General features: G+C 39.7%; 2 protein-coding genes across 26 annotated transcripts in view; one reads left to right on the forward strand and one right to left on the reverse strand.

Moving 5' to 3' along the window:
- The window catches only part of TTN (titin), a 245,697-nt gene that overhangs the window by 217,691 nt on the left and 8,918 nt on the right, over positions 1–19,088 (forward strand). For all 25 annotated transcript variants that reach the window (XM_052793469.1, XM_052793487.1, XM_052793478.1 and 22 more), the window contains 31 exons: positions 182–478; positions 582–1,169; positions 1,271–1,573; positions 1,723–2,019; positions 2,490–2,777; positions 2,865–3,164; positions 3,262–3,564; positions 3,722–4,027; positions 4,134–5,900; positions 5,995–6,291; positions 6,856–7,143; positions 7,236–7,535; positions 7,614–9,680; positions 9,771–10,073; positions 10,155–10,460; positions 10,555–10,845; positions 10,961–11,260; positions 11,366–11,671; positions 11,910–12,215; positions 12,324–12,605; positions 12,892–13,485; positions 13,587–13,874; positions 13,992–14,291; positions 14,746–15,048; positions 15,328–15,630; positions 15,749–16,333; positions 16,473–16,778; positions 16,871–17,170; positions 17,416–17,991; positions 18,084–18,389; positions 18,481–19,074. In XM_052793469.1, coding sequence (XP_052649429.1) covers positions 182–478; positions 582–1,169; positions 1,271–1,573; positions 1,723–2,019; positions 2,490–2,777; positions 2,865–3,164; positions 3,262–3,564; positions 3,722–4,027; positions 4,134–5,900; positions 5,995–6,291; positions 6,856–7,143; positions 7,236–7,535; positions 7,614–9,680; positions 9,771–10,073; positions 10,155–10,460; positions 10,555–10,845; positions 10,961–11,260; positions 11,366–11,671; positions 11,910–12,215; positions 12,324–12,605; positions 12,892–13,485; positions 13,587–13,874; positions 13,992–14,291; positions 14,746–15,048; positions 15,328–15,630; positions 15,749–16,333; positions 16,473–16,778; positions 16,871–17,170; positions 17,416–17,991; positions 18,084–18,389; positions 18,481–19,074 — 13,950 coding nt within the window. The remainder of the gene's footprint in view (positions 1–181; positions 479–581; positions 1,170–1,270; positions 1,574–1,722; positions 2,020–2,489; positions 2,778–2,864; positions 3,165–3,261; positions 3,565–3,721; positions 4,028–4,133; positions 5,901–5,994; positions 6,292–6,855; positions 7,144–7,235; positions 7,536–7,613; positions 9,681–9,770; positions 10,074–10,154; positions 10,461–10,554; positions 10,846–10,960; positions 11,261–11,365; positions 11,672–11,909; positions 12,216–12,323; positions 12,606–12,891; positions 13,486–13,586; positions 13,875–13,991; positions 14,292–14,745; positions 15,049–15,327; positions 15,631–15,748; positions 16,334–16,472; positions 16,779–16,870; positions 17,171–17,415; positions 17,992–18,083; positions 18,390–18,480; positions 19,075–19,088) is intronic.
- PLEKHA3 (pleckstrin homology domain containing A3) overlaps positions 16,892–19,088 on the reverse strand; it is a 29,550-nt gene continuing 27,353 nt past the window's right edge. Inside the window, exon 10 of the transcript XR_008236114.1 lies at positions 16,892–17,012. The gene's annotated coding sequence lies outside the window, so the exon portion shown is untranslated. The remainder of the gene's footprint in view (positions 17,013–19,088) is intronic.

A 19,088-nucleotide genomic window follows, 5' to 3' on the forward strand; every position in this document is an offset into this window, starting at 1 on the left:
GAAAAATAGCTAAGTAATAGCTTGAATTTTAAATTTTGCTTGCATTTTACTTAAAATGTTTCTAATATACAAATGTATTTAAAAACACATTTTCTCAATCCAGATGGCTTTCCTGTGTAATTGCTAAAATACAAAGTAAATACTTGCTATATTGTTTAACCTGTTGCACTTTTTTTCTTAGAAAAACCCAGCCCACCAGAAAAACTTGGAGTAACAAATGTCACAAAGGACAGTGTTTCTCTTTCGTGGCTAAAACCAGAACATGATGGTGGAAGCAGAATTGTGAGCTACCTCATTGAAGCTCTTGAGAAAGGACAGCAAAAATGGGTTAAGTGTGCAGTTGTAAAGACAACTCATCATGTTGTCCATGGCCTTAAGGAGAATGTTGACTATTTCTTCAGGGTGTCTGCAGAAAACCAAGCTGGTTTAAGTGATCCTAAGGAACTACTGCTCCCTGTTACAGTTAAAGAACAATTAGGTATGCTTTCTGACATGAGGCAAAGGTTGATACACATTAGGTTGGATTCATATTTTAAAAGCAAGAACATTTTTTAATGGTTTGAAAATGTTTTCTTTTTCAGAATCTCCCGAGATTGACATGAAGGGCTTCCCTCATAACACTGTATATATTCGAGCAGGATCAAACCTGAAAGTTGAAATTCCAATTTCTGGAAAACCAATGCCAAAGGTGACATTGTCTAGAGATGGCATTCCACTGAAACCTACCATGAGATTTCACACAGAAACCACTGCAGAAAGTCTCATCATTAACCTTAAAGAAAGTGTGGCTGCTGATGCTGGCAGATATGACATTACTGCTGCCAACTCAAGTGGCACCACAAAATCATTTATTAATATTGTTGTGCTGGATAGACCCGGTCCTCCTGTTGGTCCTGTTGTCCTTAGTGATATCACTGAAGAGAGTGTAACACTCAGATGGCAGCCTCCAGCTTATGATGGTGGAAGTCAAGTTACCAACTATATCGTACTGAAAAGAGAAACAAGTACTGCTGCTTGGTCTGAAGTGTCTGCAACCGTTGCTAGAACTGTTATCAAAGTTATGAAGCTCACAACAGGAGAAGAATACCAATTCCGCATCAAAGCTGAGAACCGTTTTGGCATCAGCGATCACATAGACTCACAATGTGTGGTTGTCAAGCTTCCTTACAGTGAGTAATATGCTTCTCACACCATAGGTCGACGTTTTAATGCTCTGATGTTGAAAATACAATTTTGTTAACAATTAATCACTTCTTTTTTATATCATCAGCTACCCCTGGCCCTCCTTCCACACCATGGGTCACGAATGTCACCCGAGAGAGTATTACTGTTGGATGGCATGAACCAGTCACTAACGGTGGCAGTGCAGTCATTGGATACCACCTGGAAATGAAAGACAGGAATAGTATATTATGGCAGAAGGCTAACAAGACCCTCATTCGCACAACTCACTTCAAAGTCACCACCATCAGTGCTGGCCTTATCTATGAATTTAGAGTTTATGCAGAAAATGCAGCTGGCATCGGAAAAGCAAGTCATCCTTCTGATCCAGTCCTTGCAATCGATGCTTGTGGTATGTATTCCCTAGAAAATAAAGAAGCCCAACTATTTAAGTAGTGCTTTTTTTTTTTTTTTATCCCTATGATATTCCATCCTGTACAGTAAGCCAATATTCAAAACAGCTGTTATTCATCAGCAATACTCTTATGTTTCCTACTGCAGAACCACCAAGAAACCTTCGTGTGTCGGATATGTCCAAGACTGCTATCACTCTGTCATGGCAGAAGCCAGCATTTGATGGTGGGAGCAAGATCACTGGATACATCGTAGAAAGACGTGATCTTCCGGATGGCAGATGGACAAAAGCTAGCTTCACCAATGTTATTGAGACTCAGTTCACAGTAACTGGTCTGACACAGAATTCCCGATATGAATTCCGGGTCTTTGCTAAGAATGCTGTTGGTTCCATTAGTAATCCCTCAGATGTTGTGGGTCCTATCACATGTGTTGATACGTACGGTACGTGTTTTGCGATGATATAACGGTACCATTTTGTGGTACTAGGAAGCTTAAAGGCAGTGCTGTTTTGTAGAATCATAGTCTTTTAAATATGGAAGGCTAGTTTACAGTGATTGTGTCAATAAGCTTGAATGACTGTGAGCTATTTGCACGTGATTGTAATGAACATCTTTGGCTGTATCTGCATTTTTAGTCTTATGGTATCTTTATTCTATGAGCAACAGAAGTCTGGCCATGCCCCATGGCCAAAGTGGTTATATTTATACATGTGGTTGCCTTTTCTTGGTAGGATTAGTTCTAACTTGTTCTAGGTTTATGATTTAAGTAAGTTATACATGCTATCTTTACTTTGATCTGTACTTATAAAATGTGTGTAACTATTAGCTTAAATAAAGCACTATTATTTTTGGTTTTATTAAATACAAGTCTAAAATAAGTATGTTTTTAACTTATTCTTATTTTTTCTTAAGGTGCACCTGAAATTGATGTGCCACCAGAATACACAGAAGTGGTGAAATATAAAGCAGGAACTTCAGTTAAGCTAAAACTAGGCATCTCAGGCAAGCCTATACCCACAATTGAATGGTTCAAAAATGGCAACGAGGTACAAACCAGTGCACTAATGTCTATTGAAAACACAACAGAATTTGCTTCTATACTCATCAAGGATGCAACCCGACTCAACAGTGGCACCTATGAATTAAAATTGAAGAATGCCATGGGTTCAGCATCAGCCCATGTTAGAGTACAGATACTTGGTATGTCTTGAGATAAGACTGTATTATACTATTAAAAAATAACTCAGTAATAAATACTTAACATCTTCTTTCTTCTGCCTTCCACAGACAAGCCAGGACCCCCAAGTGGACCTATACAGTTTAAGACGGTCACTGCTGAAAAGATTACAATAACATGGCACCCACCAGCAGATGATGGTGGTGCACCTGTAACACACTATGTTGTTGAAAAGCGGGAGACAAGTCGGGTTGTATGGTCTTTAATTTCTGAAAAACTGGAGGGGTGTATCATAACTACAACAAAACTCATCAAAGGAAATGAATATGTGTTCCGTGTCCGTGGTGTGAACAAGTTTGGAGTTGGTGATTCACTGGAGTCTGAACCTGTTATAGCCAAAAATTCATTTGGTAAGAAACATATAAAATAACTTATGCAACTGAACTGTCTTGTGTATTATTTTTAAGTAGTACTGATCTACTGACATATATTTTTTTTTTTACTCAGTTACACCTGGACCACCTAGTGTACCAGAAGTCACAATGATAACCAAGAATTCTATGACTGTTGTCTGGAATAGGCCCACTGTTGATGGAGGCAGTGAAATATCAGGATATTTTCTTGAGAAGCGTGACAAGAAGAGTCTCAGTTGGTTCAAGGTTACTAAAGAAACCATTCGGGACACCAGACAGAAAGTAACAGGTCTGACTGAAAACAGTGAATATCATTTCCGAGTTTGTGCTGTCAATGCAGCTGGACAAGGTCCATTCTCTGAAGCTTCTGACTTCTACAAAGCTGCAGATCCTGTTGGTAAGATACAATGTGCAGTATTTCTAATTAATTAGAAAACAATGGGCAATGAGCAATTAGAATGGAATTGCACCAATGTAACTGAGGGCAGATTTTATTCCTCTTTATGATTAATTGTAAATAAGGCTGCTGACTTTTTTTCTCCTATCACTTACAGATAAGCCAGGCTCACCAACAAAGCTGAAGGTCGTAGATACAACCAAGACATCTGTCACCCTTGGCTGGATTAAACCTGCTTATGATGGAGGAAGTCCAATTACCAACTACGTGGTGGAGAAAAGGGAAGGTGAAGAGCAAGAATGGACTGTAGTCAGTACTAAGGGAGAAGTGAGAACAACTGAGTATGTTGTATCCCACCTTCAGCCAAGTATTAATTATTATTTCCGCGTGTCTGCTATAAATTGTGCTGGACAAGGAGAGCCTATTGAAATGATGGAACCCGTTCAAGCTAAAGATATTCTTGGTACTGTACTTTTCAGTGATTTATCATTTTTTTGTGTTTTTTTTTTCAGAGCATTTCTTATTTTACATTCCAAGTATGCATTATTAATTTTTACTTATTTCCACAGTGGCACCAGAGATCGATCTGGATGTTGCTCTCCGGACCTCTATTGTTGCTAAAGCAGGTGAAGATGTGCAAACAATGATTCCATTCAAAGGAAGACCTCCTCCAACAGTCACTTGGAGAAAGGGTGACAAGAATCTTGGGATTGACGAAAGATATATCATCCAGAACACAGAATCATCTACACTACTTACTATTCCTCAAGTTACCCGCAATGATACAGGAAAATACATTCTTACAATTGAAAATGGAGTTGGAGAAGCAAAATCATCATTTGTGAATATAAAAGTACTTGACACGCCATCTGCCTGCCAGAAGCTGCAGCTTAAGCATGTTGCTCGTGGCACAGTTACACTGGTATGGGAGCCACCTCTCATTAATGGTGGTTCTGAAATAACAAATTATGTTGTTGAAAAAAGAGATGCTACAAAGAGGGCCTGGTCAACTGTAACAACAAAGTGTTCTCATACCACCTATAAGCTAACTAACCTGTCAGAGAAGACTGCATTCTTCTTCCGTGTTCTTGCTGAAAATGAAATTGGACTGGGTGAACCTTGTGAGACAACTGAACCGGTGAAAGCTGCAGACATACCTGGACCTGTAAAAGACCTAGCCATGAAAGATTCTACAAAGACTTCTGTTAAATTGCAGTGGAGCAAACCTGACTATGATGGTGGTAGCATTATATCGGACTATGTTATTGAAAAGAAACTGCAAGGAGAAAAAGAATGGACATATGCAGGCACAAGCAAGAGCTGTGAATTTGAAGTTGAAAAACTTAAAGAGCTTTCTGTCATGGAATTCAGAGTCTTTGCTAAAAATGAAAAAGGCATGAGTGACAGTGTTAGTATTGGACCCATTACAGTGAAAGAACATATAATAACACCTGAAGCTGACCTTTCTGATATTCCTGGAGGTCAAATTGCAGTGAGAATTGGACATAACCTGCACATTGAATTGCCCTATAAAGGTAAACCTAAGCCATCAATGAGCTGGCTCAAGGACAACCTCCCTCTTAAAGAAACTGAACATCTTCGTTTCAAGAAAACTGAAAACAAGATAAGCTTAAGCATCAAGAATGTGAAAAAGGAGCATGGTGGCAAATATACTTTAATTCTTGACAATGCAGTGTGCAGAAAAACATTCACAATCACTGTCATCACTCTCGGCCCTCCATCCAAGCCAAAAGGACCCTTAAGACTAGATGAAATCAAAGCAGATAGTGTAGTTTTGTCATGGGAAGCTCCTGAAGATGATGGGGGAGGAGAAATTACCGGCTACAGTATTGAGAAGAGAGAAACTTCACAAATGAACTGGAAGCTGGTGTGTTCGAGTGCTGCAAGAACAACTTTCAAAGTACCAAACCTCGTTAAAGACACTGAATATCAGTTTAGAGTTCGTGCAGAAAACAGATACGGAGTGAGCCCACCTCTTGTTTCAGCAGATGTTGTAGCAAAGCATCAATTTAGACCACCAGGTGCCCCAGGCAAGCCTCTTGTATACAACGTAACCGCTGATGGAATGACCATATCTTGGGATGCTCCTGTTTATGATGGTGGTTCAGAGATCATTGGATATCACGTTGAAAAGAAGGAAAGAAACAGTATTTTGTGGCAGAAGGTTAATGTTGCATTAATATCTAGCAGAGAATACAGGATTACCGGACTGCTTGAGGGCCTGGATTACCAGTTCCAAGTATACGCTGAAAACACTGCAGGTCTAAGCCGAGCTAGTGAGCCAAGCAAATTTACTTTGGCAGTCTCTCCAGTGGGTGAGTGAATATCAATCACTCATCCAAGAAAGTTCTAGTCTTGTAGACTATGGTGGGCAGTGATAAAAATAAATTTTAATTCTTTTCCTTTCAGACCCACCTGGTACTCCTGATTACATTGATGTCACCAGGGAAACAGTCACCCTTAAATGGACCCCCCCACTGCGTGATGGAGGCAGTAAGATTGTGGCTTACAGCATTGAGAAACGGCAAGGAAGTGAAGACCGTTGGCTCAGATGTAACTTTACTGATGTCAGTGAATGCCAATATACAGTTACAGGACTCAGTTCAGGTGACAGATATGAATTCAGAGTGCTTGCAAGAAACGCTGTTGGTACAATCAGCCCGCCTTCACAGTCTTCAGGCTATATCATGACCAGAGATGAAAACAGTAAGAATTACTTCTTAATATCTTTGCATTTGGGTACCAAAGCCAGCTAGAACTTCTGGCTGTACTGATGGGAAATGGGAGGCCAAGGGAGGAAGAACATGTGGCTGAGGTCCTTCCAGTCAACTCAGAACATTTCTGTTTGTACTCCAAGGTGGGAGGGTCTAAATTAAAGACCCAAATCTGCAGACGTATGCCATTAATTGCTGAAAGGCATGAAAGTCTACATTTGTGTTGGATAAGCAGCAGTAGCAAAGTTAGAAAGAAATCATAAACTGTAACATTCTGATGCACTGAATAATTTAGAAAGGAAAATATGCCTCAGGTAGCTTGGCATACTGTGACAGCATACGTTAACAGTGTCTTTCACCTATTGTTAATATGATACACTGTGTGCTTACATGAAAAATAAGTTTATACTTCATGTAATAACTGCTTTTTAGAGAATGCCATTTTCTAAGTGGAAGAATTCTATGTATAACAATCTTTTATAATTAGTACATTAAAAAGAGTATCAGGAAAAAATACTTAGCTATATGGGAATTGAATTATATTTTCCTTTTTCAGTTGCTCCAACAATTGAATTTGGCCCTGAGCACTTCGAAGGCCTTACTGTTAAAGCTGGAGAGAGCATTAGACTTAAAGCTCTAATCAAAGGACGTCCAGTACCTAAAGTGACATGGTTTAAGGATGGTAAGGAGATTGAGAAAATAATGAATATAGAAATAACTACAGCTATTGGATATAGTACAATCTTCATTAGAGATGCTACCCGGGATCATCGTGGAGTGTACACAGTAGAAGCCAAAAATGCATCAGGCACTAAACGAGAAGACATTACCTTCAGAGTACAAGGTACTGCACCAAACACTTTCAGCATGCTCTTTTAAAACAGCATTTTATTCTAAGTGCCATCAAATTACAATTCTGAACCTTTAAAATTGCAGACACACCAGGAAAAGTTGGTGGACCAATACGATTCACAAACATTACTGGTGAAAAAGTCACATTGTGGTGGGAGCCTCCAGCTAATGATGGTTGCTCTTCTATTTCCCACTACATAATTGAAAAACGTGAAACCAGCAGGATTGCTTGGGCATTAGTTGAAGATAAATGTGAAGCTTGCACCTACACAGCACTTAAATTAATTAAGGGCAACGAATACCAGTTCCGTGTCTCTGCAGTGAACAAATTTGGAGTTGGCAGACCATTGGAGTCTGATCCAGTTACCGCACAAATACCTTACAGTAAGTTTCTACCTCATTCTGTAGAAATAACTGTGGAGTTACCATCTTGTCTTTCTCATGATGTTTTTCTTTTTTTAGCTCTCCCTGACGCACCAGGAACTCCAGAGCCTACCAATGTTACAGGAGACAGTATCACACTCACATGGGCAAGACCAAAATCAGATGGTGGAAGTGAGATAAATGAGTATATTCTAGAAAGGAGAGAAAAGAAGAGCATGCGCTGGGTTAAAGTATCCAGTAAGAGGCCCATTACTGAGAACAGATACAGAGTAACTGGCCTTATTGAAGGCAATGAGTATGAATTCCATGTCATGGCTGAAAATGCTGCAGGAGTTGGACCTCCAAGTGACGTTTCAAAGCTGATTAAATGTAGAGAACCAGTCAGCCCACCAAGTGCTCCTAATGTTGTAAAGGTGACAGATACATCAAAGACTAGTGTAAGCTTAGAGTGGACCAAGCCAGTTTTTGATGGAGGCATGGAAATAATTGGGTACATCATTGAGATGTGCAAAGCTGATCTTGAAGCATGGCAGAAAGTCAATGCAGAGACTGTTCTTGCTACTAAATATACCGTTGTTGATTTGGAGGCAGGAGAACACTACAAATTCAGAGTTAGTGCTGTCAATGGTGCTGGCAAAGGAGAAAGTTGTGAAGTTCCTGCTTCCATCCAAACCGTGGACAGGCTTTCTGCACCTGAAATTGATATCGATGCAAATTTCAAGCAGACTCATATTGTAAGAGCAGGTGCAAGCATTCGTCTATTTATTGCCTTCTCTGGAAGACCTGTTCCTACTGCTGTGTGGTCCAAAGCAGATGCTAATCTTAGCTTGCGTGCTGACATTCAAACAACCGATTCATTCAGCACATTGACTGTGGAGGAATGCAATAGAAATGATGCTGGCAAGTATGTCTTTACTGTGGAAAACAACAGTGGAAGTAAGTCTATTACATTTACTGTCAAGGTTTTGGACACACCTGGTCCACCAGGTCCTATTACATTTAAAGACGTGACTCGAGGATGTATTACTTTAATGTGGGATGCTCCTGTTCTGGATGGAGGTTCACGTATCCATCACTACATTGTGGAAAAACGGGAAGCAAGCCGTCGTAGCTGGCAAGTGGTGAGTTCAAAATGCATTCGACAAATCTTTAAGGTCACTGATCTGGCAGAAGGTGTGGCATATTACTACCGAGTGTCAGCAGAAAATGAATATGGTGTAGGTGAACCCTGTGAATTAACAGAACCAGTTGTAGCCACGGAAGAACCTGCTCCACCTAAGAGACTAGATATTGTTGATACAACCAAATCTTCCGTAGTTTTAGCTTGGCTTAAACCTGATCATGATGGTGGTAGCCGTGTTACTGGATACCTTCTTGAAATGAAACAAAAAGGTTCTGAATCCTGGATTGAAGCTGGACAAACCAAACAACTTACTTTCACTGTTGAAGGCCTTGTGGAGAACACTGAATATGAATTCCGGGTCAAGGCAAAGAATGATGCTGGCTACAGTGAGCCAAGAGAAGCTTTCTCTTCTGTTATTATTAAGGAGCCACAGATTGAACCAACAGCAGATCTCAGTGAAATAAGCAGACAGCTCATAACATGCAAGGCTGGAAGCACCTTTACTATTGATATACCAATCAGTGGGCGCCCAGCTCCAAAAGTGACATGGAAACTTGAGGAGATGAGGCTGAAGGAAACTGAGAGAGTGACCATCAAGACAACAAAAGACAGAACCACACTGACTGTAAAGGACAGTATGAGGGGTGACTCTGGTAAATACTACCTCACACTAGAAAACACTGCTGGTGTGAAAACATTTACTGTCACAGTGGTAGTCATAGGAAGGCCAGGTCCTGTCACTGGCCCAATTGAAATATCATCTGTCTCTGCTGAATCCTGTGTGTTGACCTGGAAAGAACCTGAAGATGATGGTGGCAGTGACATTACGAACTACATTGTAGAGAAACGTGAATCTGGCACAACAGCATGGCAGCTGGTAAATTCCAGTGTGAAACGTACACAGATCAAAGTCACTCATCTCACAAAATACCAGGAGTACAGTTTCCGAGTAAGCTCAGAAAACAGATTTGGTGTCAGCAAACCCCTTGAATCAAAAACAATAGTTGCTGAGCATCCATTCGGTAAGTGAAATACTTCAAAATTTGTTCTTTTCCTCTGACTGAGGTAGTTGTAATAACTAACATTTTACTCCCCATCTTTTTTGTGTTTAGTCCCACCAAGCCCGCCTTCAAGGCCAGAAGTCTATTCGGTGTCTGCAACTGCCATGGCCATTCGCTGGGAGGAACCCTATCATGATGGTGGCAGCAAAGTCATTGGATATTGGGTTGAAAAGAAGGAGCGCAACACCATCCTTTGGGTGAAAGAAAACAAAGTGCCATGCTGTGAATGCAACTACAAAGTCACAGGATTGGTGGAAGGCCTAGAATACCAATTCAGAACCTATGCTCTAAATGCTGCAGGTGTTAGCAAAGCTAGTGAAGCTTCGAGACCAGTAGTGGCTCAAAATCCAGTTGGTAAGTATTACTTTTGGAGTTATGCTGTTATTTAAGCTAAAATAGAATTGCATTTCTCATTTTTCTGTTTTATTCTTCCAGATCCACCAGGAAGACCAGAAGTAACAGATGTCACCAGATCTACAGTGTCGCTTAGCTGGTCAGCACCTCTTTATGATGGTGGAAGCAAAATTATCGGATATATTATAGAGCGCAAACCATATAACGAATCTGGCGATGGACGCTGGCTGAAATGCAATTATACCATTGTCTCAGAAAATTTTTTTACTGTGACAGCTCTTAGCGAAGATGAAGCATATGAATTCCGTGTACTAGCAAAGAATGCTGCTGGTGTGATTAGCAAAGGATCTGAATCGACTGGTGCTGTCATTTGCAAAGATGAATACTGTAAGAAATATTCACTTGGAACAACTAAAAATATAATGTTCCATTTTTAGTACTGTCATGTAATTTGGTTTTAATCTCTTTTTCCTTATGACAGCACCACCAAAGGCTGAACTCGATGCCAGACTGCAGGGAGAAGTTGTGACCATTAGGGCTGGATCAGATCTTGTTCTCGATGCGGCCATTGGTGGGAAACCAGAACCAAAAGTCTTCTGGTCCAAAGGTGACAGGGAATTGGATCTATGTGAAAAGATATCTCTGCAATACACCAGCAAACGAGCCATTGCAATTATCAAGTTCTGTGACAGAAGTGATAGTGGAAAATATACTCTAACAGTTAAAAATGCCAGTGGGATGAAACAAATCTCTGTTCTTGTCAAAGTGCTTGGTATGTATCCCATGATTAATATTCATACTTATTATACTAAAAACCCCGCATTATTTTAAATAAGTGAGACGCTTTTCCTTAGCTGCTAACAATACTTATTTTCATCTCTACCCAGATTCACCAGGTCCATGTGCAGGCAAAATTACAGTTAGCAGAGTAACAGAAGAGAAATGTACTCTGGCATGGAACATTCCTGAGGAAGATGGAGGTGCACAAATCACTCACTATATCGTAGAAAGGCGTGAAACCAGCAGACTTCACTGGGTTATTGTTGAGGCTGAATGCCAGACTTTATCATACGTGGTAACAAAACTTATTAAAAATAACGAATACATCTTCCGTGTGAGAGCTGTCAACAAATATGGACCAGGTGTTCCACTTGAAACAGAACCTGTGATTGCCAGGAATGCTTTCAGTGAGTGTTACTACTTCCATTCTGCATCAGAATTTGTGGAGTATTTCTCATAGATAAACAATTTGTTAAATAATATTTTTTTTTTTCACCTTCTAAAAACAACAGCTATCCCAACACAGCCTGGTGCTCCTGAAGAAGTGAGTGTTGGCAAGGAACATGTCATTATTCAGTGGACAAAACCAGAATCAGATGGTGGCAGTGAGATTAAGGACTATCTTGTGGACAAACGTGAAAGGAAAAGTCTGCGCTGGACACGAGTGAACAGAGATTACACTGTTTATGATACCAGACTGAAAGTCACTGGTCTCATGGAAGGCAGCCAGTACCAGTTCCGTGTCACTGCAGTGAATGCTGCTGGGAACAGTGAGCCTAGCGAAGCCTCACAATACATATTATGTAAAGAACCATCATGTAAGTTAACACATTTAAAACATATTTTAATATTTACTTATAATAATGGACCATAAACCCACACTCACACTTCGACTAAGATACCCAAAACCACATATGATATCACTGAACTAGCTAGTATTAGAATAAACTTAAAAGCAGTTATGGTTCACATTTCCTGGCATTAGCTGTTTAGAAAGTTTTTTAACTGTAAAATGTTTCCTGCACCAATGTGAAATGATTTTCTTCTTTTTCAAAGATACTCCTGCACCACCTTCAGCTCCAAGAGTTGTGGATACTACTAAGCACAGTATCAGTTTAGCATGGTCAAAGCCCACATATGATGGTGGTGCTGACATCTTAGGTTATGTTCTTGAAATGAAAGAAGAAGGTACTGAACAGTGGTATCGACCACATACAACTGCCACTCTGAGGAATGCTGAGTTCACCGTGACTGGTCTTAAAACAGCACAGAAATACCAATTCAGAGTTGCTGCTACAAATGTGAATGGTATGAGTGAATTTAGTGAATCATCAGCAGAAATAGAACCTGTGGAAAGAATAGGTAATTTGAAAACTTTATATTTTAAGGAATAATTATATTTTCCTTTAGAACTATTAATTAATTGATTAAAACATTAATTAATTCCATGTTTCTTACACCCTTCATCAGAAATACCTGAGCTTGAGCTTGCTGATGTTCTGAAGAAGACAGTTACAGTCAGAGCTGGTGGTTCCCTGCGCCTAATGGTCTCTGTATCTGGCAGACCTCCTCCCGTAATCACATGGAGCAAGCAGGGTGTTGACCTTGCAAGTCGAGCTATTATTGATACTACAGACAGCTACACTCTGCTTATTGTGGATAAAGTTAATCGGTATGATGCTGGAAAATACGTCATTGAGGCTGAAAATCAATCAGGGAAAAAATCTGCAACTATTTCTGTAAAAGTGTATGGTAAGTACTGCTACAATTGTATATGGGCAGTACATCACTCATAGTGCATGTTGCTCAGGAATAAGAAAGTCATTCATTTCCAAAGCAAGTTTGCAGTTTAAATAACATGAGAAAGTTTGGGAAGTCAGGGAAACAATCTAAACCAAAGGAAAATACATCGTTTCTAAAGCTGTGCTAGTTTATAAATCAAATCCCAGCATTTTTTTTTTTATGCAGAAGCAGTCATTGACTGTAAAAGGAAAGGATCCAAAAGGAAAAAAAAAATCTTTGTTTTGTTTTGGTTTAGATACACCTGGTCCACCAGCTGCAGTGAGAATTAAGGAAGTATCAAAAGATTCTGTGACACTTACTTGGGATATTCCAACCATTGATGGTGGAGCCCCAGTCAACAATTATATAATTGAGAAACGTGAAGCTTCCATGAGAGCTTACAAGACCGTCACTATCAAATGCAGCAAGACATTTTATAGAGTTACTGGACTTCTAGAAGGAGCTTTGTATTATTTCAGAGTACTACCAGAAAATATTTACGGCATTGGTGAAGCTTGTGAAACATCTGATGCAGTACTAGTATCTGATGTCCCCATGGTACCACAAAAACTCGAAGTGATTGACACCACTAAATCAACTGTTACTCTTGCATGGGAGAAACCACCACATGATGGTGGCAGCAGATTGACTGGCTATGTTATTGAGGCCAGCAAAGCTGGAACAGAAAGATGGTTGAAGGTAGTGACACTGAAGCCTACCGTCTATGAGCATACAATTATCTCTCTCAATGAAGGTGAACAGTACTTGTTCAGAGTCAGAGCACAGAATCAGAAGGGCATGTCAGAACCACGAGAGATTGTCACAGCAGTGACAGTACAAGACCAAAAAGGTAGGTATCTACTGTTAAAAATAACAGGGTGAAGCATACACCAAATGAATGTGATATTTGTAAAATGTATATTTAAAATATCAATGATTTGTTTTTCTTAGTTCTACCAACAATTGACTTTGCTGGAATACCTCAGAAGACAATTCACGTACCTGCTGGCAAGCCCATTGAGTTAGCTATTCCAATTGAAGGACGACCACCTCCAGTTGCATCTTGGTTCTTTGCTGGTTCTAAACTAAAAGAATCAGAACGCATCAAAATGGAGACTGTTGCCAAAATGGCTAAATTAACTGTGCGTGAGACCACCATACATGACACTGGAGAGTATACGCTTGAACTGAAGAACACAACTGGAACAGTTACTGATACAATAAAGGTTATAATCCTTGGTAAGGATTTATGAAAATAATTGCCCATGATCTTTCTCCATCTGAACTTTTTTACATCAGCAATATGATTCTTTTTCTCCACTTTTTTTTTTTCTTTTAATTTTCTTTTTTTCCTAGACAAACCTGGACCACCTGTTGGACCTATCCGAATTGACGAAATTGATTCAAATTATGTAACCATCTCCTGGGAGCCACCTGAACTGGATGGTGGAGCTACCCTTAGTGGCTATGTGGTAGAACAGCGCGATGCTCACCGTCCTGGATGGCTGCCAGTTTCAGAGTCAGTAACCAGGACAACTTTTAAGTTCACCAGACTTGTTGAAGGTGCAGAATACGTGTTCCGTGTGGCTGCTACAAACCGCTTTGGAATCGGATCTTACCTGCAGTCTGAAATTATAGAATGCAAGAGCAGAATACGTAAGTCTGAATTTTTGCTTATCCTTTACCTTTAAAAATTAAAATATATATTTAAATGGGCTTATATATCCACACATAGATAAGATTTTTCTAGATGTTACTACTTCCTTTTGCCAAATAAAATGGTACATTATGATGCACAGTAGTCTTGTTATACTTCCAGAGAAAAATGCCATGCATAAATCTCTATAGGTATTACAGATGCACTGTACAGAACCTGGATGGTAAACTTCAATTTTTCTGCTCAGGTCTACCATTAGCCTTGAAAAATTGCATGATCCCATTACAAAACCAGTAGTATTTCACTGACCTAGTTTGCAAAGTACTTTGATATCTGCTGATAAAAAGTTTCACAGGACATTGATATTACACTGTCATTCACAATATGTTGCATATTACTAAATGTGTAGAATCATTTGATGCTTTCTTTGCTAATTCTGTTATGTTTTTACAGGTATTCCTGGTCCTCCTGGCACTCCAGAAGTGTTTGATATCTCTCGAGATGGCATGACATTAACGTGGTATCCTCCAGAAGATGATGGTGACTCACAGATTATTGGTTATATTGTGGAACGCAAAGAAGTTAGAGCAGATAGATGGATCCGTGTAAATAAAGTTCCAGTCACTATGACTCGTTATCGTTCCACTGGGTTGGTTGAAGGATTAGAATATGAACACCGAGTCACAGCAATCAATGCCAGAGGCACTGGGAAACCCAGCCGTCCTTCGAAGTCTGCTGTCGCTAGAGATCCAATTGGTAAGTACTTTCCTACATAGATTAAGCACATTATGGCAGAAGGGAATGATACTAGTAAAATTTACTCTTCTTTCTAATTTGGAAAGTTATCTGGGTGAATTCATAAGTGAGATTCTGACTGGAGAAAACCAATAAAATATTAGTGAAAATCTTTCATTGTAAGTTTTCCTGTATAAATCCTATAGACTTAATACAGATCATATGTTGCAAGTTAGCATTTGTTACATTTTTTAAATATTCATAAAAAGATCCCACCCCCCCATTCATCTTCTCTTCCAGCTCCTCCAGGTAAACCTCAGAATCCAAGAGTCACTGATACTACAAGAACATCTGTCTCCCTGGCTTGGAGTCCACCAGAAGATGAAGGTGGTTCTAAAGTTACTGGCTACTTAATTGAGATGCAGAAGGTTGATCAATTTGAATGGACCAAATGCAATACCACGCCAACCAAGATTCGTGAATACACCTTGACACATCTCCCCCAGGGCGCAGAATACAGATTCCGTGTGCTAGCCTGTAATGCTGGCGGACCAGGAGAACCTGCTGAAGTGCCAGGAACAGTCAAAATAACAGAAATGCTTGGTAAGACACTTCAAGTCTTAACTCTCATTGAAAGTTGTCCTAAAAAAGTATTTCCCTAAAGCAGGTATGATATAACCTGTAAAACAGACATAGCATGACATGTTAATTTTGTTTACAGAATATCCTGACTATGAACTTGATGAAAAATACCAGGAAGGTCTCATGGTGAGACAAGGTGGAGTTATCAGGCTTACAATACCCATTAAGGGTAAGCCCATCCCAATATGCAAATGGACAAAAGAAGGACACGACATCAGCAAGAGGGCCATGATTGCGACTTCTGACACTCACACGGAACTTGTGATCAAAGATGCAGAAAGAGAAGATTCAGGCACCTATGATTTGGCACTTGAAAACAAGTGTGGCAAAAAAGCTGTGTATATTAAAGTCAGAGTGATTGGCATTCCAAATCCACCAGAAGGGCCACTTGAGTATGACGATATACAAGCTCGTTCTGTCAGAGTAAGCTGGAGACCTCCTACAGATGATGGTGGTGCAGATATCCTAGGTTATATTGTTGAGAGACGAGAAGTACCGAAGACTGCCTGGTACACTGTTGACTCTAGAGTGAAAGGGACATCACTAGTGGTGAAAGGGCTCAAAGAAAATGTGGAATATCACTTCCGTGTTTCTGCTGAAAACCATTTCGGTATTAGTAAATCCCTCAAATCTGAAGAACCAGCAGTACCAAAGACACCTCTAAGTAAGTCCTCTTTTAGATTTTTTTAAAAAATAATTTTTAATTACTACATTATGGTTCTAAAAGTGCAATAGTATATGCAAATGTTTTAATGCTATGTCACTATTATTTCTATTAATTTTGTTATTATAATTACTAACAGATCCTCCAGAGCCTCCAAACAACCCACCTGAAGTGCTTGGTGTTACAAAGAGTTCTGTCAACCTGTCCTGGTCCAGACCTAAAGATGATGGTGGTTCTCGTGTAACTGGCTACTACATTGAACGTAAAGAGACATCTACAGAAAAATGGGTCCGGCATAATAAGACACAGATTACCACTACAATGTATACAGTCACAGGACTTGTTCCAGATGCTGAATATCAATTCCGTATCATTGCTCAAAATGACATTGGTGAAAGTGAAGCAAGTGCTGCTTCTGAACCAGTTGTATGCAAGGATCCATTTGGTAAGAAAATGTTTGCATTAACAGATCTTCTGAAGAGCAACTTAGTGATATTTAGAGAGGAATTTATTTTCTGTGTCTATTTTAATTTTCAGACAAACCAAGCCAACCTGGAGAAATTGAGATCACATCTATATTTAAGGACAGCATTACATTAGAATGGGAACGACCTGAAAGCGATGGTGGCAAAGAGATCCTTGGCTATTGGGTTGAATATCGCCAGTCTGGAGAAAGCACCTGGAAAAAATGCAATAAAGAACGCATCAAGGACAGGCAGTTTACAGTAGGAGGTTTACTAGAGGCTACAGAATACGAGTTCCGTGTTTTTGCAGAAAATCAGACCGGCCTCAGCAGACCTCGGAGGACTGCTATGGCAGTGAAAACTAAATTAACATGTAAGCAAACATATATTATCATATTTGCTGTGATGATGTTGTGATTTGCTGTGTCATAAACCACAGTGCTGCACTTAACATGCTGCCTATTTGTTTTACATGTTATTTGCCAACACGACTGTCCTAAAGCACAGTCTTTCAAGTATAAGAGGCACAAGTATAAATGAAAATTAATTTCCAGTAATATAGTAATAGAGGAAAATTTCATAGTAATCTTCACTATTTTTTAATCTTCTTTGTCGTAGCCGGAGAAGCACCTGCCATAAAAAAAGAAATGCAGGATGTTACAACTAAACTGGGTGAAGCAGCTCAGCTGACATGCCAGATTGTTGGGAGACCTTTGCCTGATATTAAATGGTACCGCTTCGGCAAAGAACTGGTGCAAAGCCGAAAATACAAAATGTCATCTGATGGACGCAATCATACGCTGACAGTAATAACAGATGAACAGGAGGATGAAGGTCTCTACACTTGTATGGCTACCAATGATGTCGGAGAAATTGAAACTAGTGGCAAGCTATTACTGCAGGCTCCTCCTCAGTTCCACCCTGGCTTCCCATTGAAAGAGAAGTACTATGCAGGTGCAGGTGGCACCCTCCGCCTTCACATTGTGTATATTGGCCGACCAGTACCAGCAATAACTTGGTTCTATGGCAACAAACCTTTGAGAGGATCAGAAACAGTTACTATTGAGAACACAGAGCATTATACTCATCTTGCTATTAAGAATGTCCAGCACAAGACTCATGCTGGAAAGTACAAAGTGCAACTCAGTAACACATTTGGAACAGTTGACACTGTACTTAATGTGGAAATACAAGGTAATTAATTTTATTTTCACTATTTTTGTGGAATATTTTCTCAAATACTTGCTGGCGAAAGAACTAAAAATATCATGCTGCTTCTTTTACAGATAAGCCAGAGAAACCAGTAGGACCAATTGTTATAGAGTCTATACTGAAGAATTCTGTGGTGATAAGCTGGAAACCACCAGAGGACGATGGAGGTGCTATGATAACCAATTACATCATAGAGAAACGTGAAGCTAAGGAAGGAGCAGAATGGCAACTTGTATCTTCAAGCATTTCAGGCACGACCTGTAGAATTGTTAACCTAACTGAAAATGCAGGCTATTATTTCCGTGTTTCTGCTCAGAATACATATGGCATTAGTGAAGCACTGGAGGTTTCATCAGTTGTTGTTATGAAGCCTCCATTTGGTAAGTGGATGTCAAAATATCAGTTTCTGTATACCCCTATAATTACTAAGGCAAGCTCACTCCAGTTTTTGAACTTTTTTATTCTTTACAGAAAAACCAGGACAACCTGGTCAGCCAGTAGCAAGTGCTGTCACAAAGGATTCTTGTGTTGTCTCATGGAAGCCTCCTGCAAGTGATGGTGGTGCAAAGATTAGAACTTACTATCTTGAGAAGCGTGAGAAAAAACAAAACAAGTGGATTTCTGTAACAACAGATGAAATTCGTGAAACAGTCTATTCTGTGAAAGATCTTATTGAAGGTCTTGAATATGAGTTCCGTGTAAAATGTGAAAATCTTGGTGGTGAAAGTGAGTGGAGTGAGGTATCACAACCAGTCATTCCAAAATCTGATGTACCCATTCAAGCTCCACATTTCAAGGAAGAACTAAGGAATCTGAACGTGAAATTTCAAGCTAATGCCACATTTGTCTGCAAAGTCACTGGTCATCCTAAACCAATTGTCAAGTGGTACAGACAGGGCAAAGAAATCATGCCAGATGGTGAAAAGATCAAGATACAGGAATTCAAGGGTGGATATCACCAACTGGTCATCACAAATGTAACAGATGATGATGCCACAGTATATCAAGTTAGAGCGACCAACCAAGGAGGATCTGTGTCTGGCACTGCCTCTTTGGATGTTGAAGGTGAATGAAGGGTC

The sequence above is a fragment of the Harpia harpyja genome, chromosome 7 (assembly GCF_026419915.1).
Source record: "Harpia harpyja isolate bHarHar1 chromosome 7, bHarHar1 primary haplotype, whole genome shotgun sequence".
Classification (NCBI taxonomy): Eukaryota; Metazoa; Chordata; class Aves; order Accipitriformes; family Accipitridae; genus Harpia; species Harpia harpyja.